The 3,574-nt window shown below is 37.9% G+C and overlaps 1 protein-coding gene across 1 annotated transcript; it reads right to left on the minus strand.

The window, feature by feature from the left end:
• Positions 1-1,017: 1,017 nt before the first annotated feature.
• On the minus strand, positions 1,018-1,638 carry LOC112516209. The gene has a single exon (XM_025123230.1). It carries the CDS (start codon positions 1,636-1,638, stop codon positions 1,018-1,020), a length of 621 nt encoding a protein of 206 aa, XP_024978998.1.
• Between the last annotated feature and the right edge of the window lie 1,936 nt (positions 1,639-3,574).

Raw genomic sequence — 3,574 nt, forward strand, 5'->3', positions numbered from 1 at the left:
TTCCGATTCGACTTTTAATAGCTTTTGATCCTCATTTTTGGGAGCATTTTTACCCCACTTAGAGATCAATACAGAAAATACTATCTAAACGAAAGATGTAGTATGATATGTGATGAAACTACTGGTTTTCAGATCACCTCATTTGGATTATCCATCTATTTTATACGAATATTACAAAACAGCATATCAATCCTAAATACATTGCAAACAGCCCCAAAAACACATTGTTTCGAGCCACTTAGAATAATAACTGGATTTCCGATCCTACATGAAAATTATAGTATTTGTTAAGGGATTTCTAACTGCAAAATATGAGCTTATTCCGACTTACGGTTTGCAAGTTATACACTGTCAAAATATGGACCTGCATAGTCGGTAAAATCCGGTTTCGGAATTCCCGACTAATTTTTATAATCCAACTTTCATGATTCGCTACATTTACGTGTTATAAACATGTTTCAACATACTAAACATGAAATATATCATACTTATAACAATATCCATCCGTAAACTTATACATAACATAAATTATAAACCGGTCTAAAAATTGCTAATGTAAACACCCTAACAAGATTGAATGAAATTTATACCTTTATGAAGGGTTCGAAGAGTGGATTCCGATATATAATCGTTACTTCGATTGTTTCAACGATTTGCAAGAAATCTTAGAGAGAAGAAGAAGAAGTTTAGTGAGAGAAAAAAAATGAGAGAAAGAGGCGGTGATGAAGAAGATGCCAACGATGCATTGCTTATATATATATATATATATATATATATATATATGTATATATATGTATATATATATATATATATTTTTTTATTTTTTTTATTATAATTATAATTAGTTTAGTAATTTGACGGTTTTAACCTCTTAATAATTATCGACCGTTTTTTAAGTACAGTACAATTTGGATAAGTTAACGAGAATGTGTTTTTAAAAACCCGGGTATTACAATTCTTCCCCCCTTAAAAGGAGATTTCGTCCCCGAAATCGAATTTAGAGATAGGGAACTTACATTAGTTGAAGAATTCTGGATACTCCCGCCGCATATGTTCTTCAGTTTCCCATGTCGCCTCACGTTCCGAGTGATTCTTCCAAAGAACTTTTATAAAAGGAATCACTCTCTTTCGTGTACCTCTCTCATCACGATTAAGAATTGTCTCAGGCTCCTTGTGATAAGATAGATCAGGCTCTATATGCTCCAAAGGATATTCAATGACGTATAGGGGATTATAGTTGTATCCTCGCAATGAAGAGACATGGAACACATTATGTAAGTGGGACAATTGTAGCGGTAGAGCTAACTTGTAGGCCACAGCTCCAACCATTTCCAGAATTTCAAAAGGACCAATATATCTCGGGCTAAGCTTCCCTTTGAGACCAAAACGTCTAATACCACGAATTGGTGAAACTTTCAAGAAGACTTTATCACCAGATTGGAACTCGATAGGTCGTCGTCGCTTGTCGGCGTAGCTCTTTTGACGAGCCTGAGCCTCTTTCATCATTTGACGTGCAATTTCGACCTTCTCGGTAGTAACTTGTACTAATTCTGGGCCTTCTAAAACACATTCTCCAACTTCCTTCCAACAAGTCGGTGTTCGACATTTTCGGCCATAAAGTGCTTCATACGGGGCCATGGCGATACTCGACTACCAGCTATTATTATAGGAGAACTTGATTAGATACAAGTAGTTATCCCAACTTCCATGCCATTCCAACGCACATGCTCGGAGCATATCCTCCAATGTTTGAATTATACATTCAGATTACCCATTAGTTTGCGGATGAAAGGCTATACTAAAATTCAAACGTGTGCCCCAAGCTTTATGTAAACCTTCCCAAAATCGAGATGTAAAATGTGGGTCTCGGTCGGAGGTAATCGATACAGGTGTGCCATGAAGACGCACAATCTCACGTTGGAAAACTTCGGTCAGCTTAGCAATTGACCAAGTTTGTCGAACAAGAAGAAAATGAGCCGATTTTGTCAGTCGGTCTACCACTACCCAGATTGCATCGTGTTTCAAGATCGTACGGGGTAATCCGACTACAAAATCCATAATTATGTGCTCCCATTTCCATACTGGAATGTTCAACGATTGGAGAACACCACCCGGACGTTGATGTTCAATTTTAACTTGTTGACAAGTGAGACAACGAGCTACAAAGTCGACGATATCTCGCTTCATTCCAATTCACCAGAAATGGTTCCTCAAATCGCGATACATTTTTATTGTGCCAGGATGAACCAAAAACATAGAGTTATGAGCTTCGGTCAGAATTAGATCTCTAAGCTCCGAGTTATTTGGAACACAAAGACGATCCCAAAACCACAACACATGATCATCATCCATTCTAAACTCTGAACTAGAATTCTCTTGTGCCTGCTGGAAATTTGCCCATAATTCACTATCATCTTGTTGGGCTTCTTTGATTCGAGAGATTAAAGTCGGTTCTACCATTAGATTCGACAGAATTTCCGTTTGCGAACTCSGATAGATTTCTAGTCCGAATCGTTTGATTTCCAAAGCCAGCTCTGTAGAAACAATTAAAGAAGAAACTTGTTCCACAGATTTACGGCTTAAAGCGTCGACGACTACATTAGCTTTGCCCGGATGATACTGTATCCGAACATCGTAATCTTTCAGAAGTTCGAGCCACCTTCGTTAACGCATATTTAACTCTTTGAGTAAAGATATATTTGAGACTTTTATGGTCAGTGAAAATTTCACAGGTCTCACCGTACAAATAGTGACGCTAGATCTTGAGTGCAAAGATYACTGCAGCCAATTCGAGATCATGAGTCGGATAATTGACCTCATAAGGCTTTAATTGACGAGAAGCATATGCGATCACTTTTCCGTGTTGCATAAGAACACAACCGAGACCTTTCTTTAAAGCATCACTATAAACTTGAAACCCACCAGTGCCAAACGACAATACAAAAATAGGTGCGGTAACCAATCGATGCTTCAATTCCTCAAAACTAGATTCTTGTTCGGAACCCCAATTGAATTTGACTTCTTTTCGAAGTAATCGGGTCAAAGGTAGCGATATTTTAGAGAAACCTTCAACGAATCTTCTGTAATAACCAGCCAGACCCAGAAAACCACGAACTTCAGATACGTTCGTAGGTTGTGACCAATTAGTGACGGTTTCAATTTTCGCTGGATCGACTTTGACACCTTCGGCAGAGATTACATGTCCGAGAAAAGACACTTGATTGAGCCAAAATTCACATTTGAAAAGTTTTGCGTACAAACTTTTTGTCCGAAGAGTCTCCAAAACAATTTGAAGATGTTGATCATATTGCTTTCTTGACTTCGAGTAAATCAAGATATCATCAATAAGCACGATAACAAATTCATCGAGACAATCCTTGAAAACCCGATTCATAAGATCCATAAAGACCGTTGGAGCATTAGTTAGCCCAAAAGGCATTACTAAGAATTCATAATGCCCATAGCGGGTTCTAAATGCGGTTTTCGAAATATCAGAATCTCGGATACGAAGTTGATGGTACCCGGACCGAAGATCAATTTTGGAAAAGTATCGTGCCCCTTGTAATTGATCGAA

The sequence above is a fragment of the Cynara cardunculus genome (assembly GCF_001531365.2).
Source record: "Cynara cardunculus var. scolymus isolate 2C chromosome LG 8, CcrdV1, whole genome shotgun sequence".
NCBI lineage: Eukaryota > Viridiplantae > Streptophyta > Magnoliopsida > Asterales > Asteraceae > Cynara > Cynara cardunculus.

Coding starts and splice junctions, on each gene's coding strand:
- LOC112516209 (XM_025123230.1), bottom strand. CDS start 1,638: ATGGCCCCGTATGAAGCACTTTATGGCCGAAAATGTCGAACACCGACT.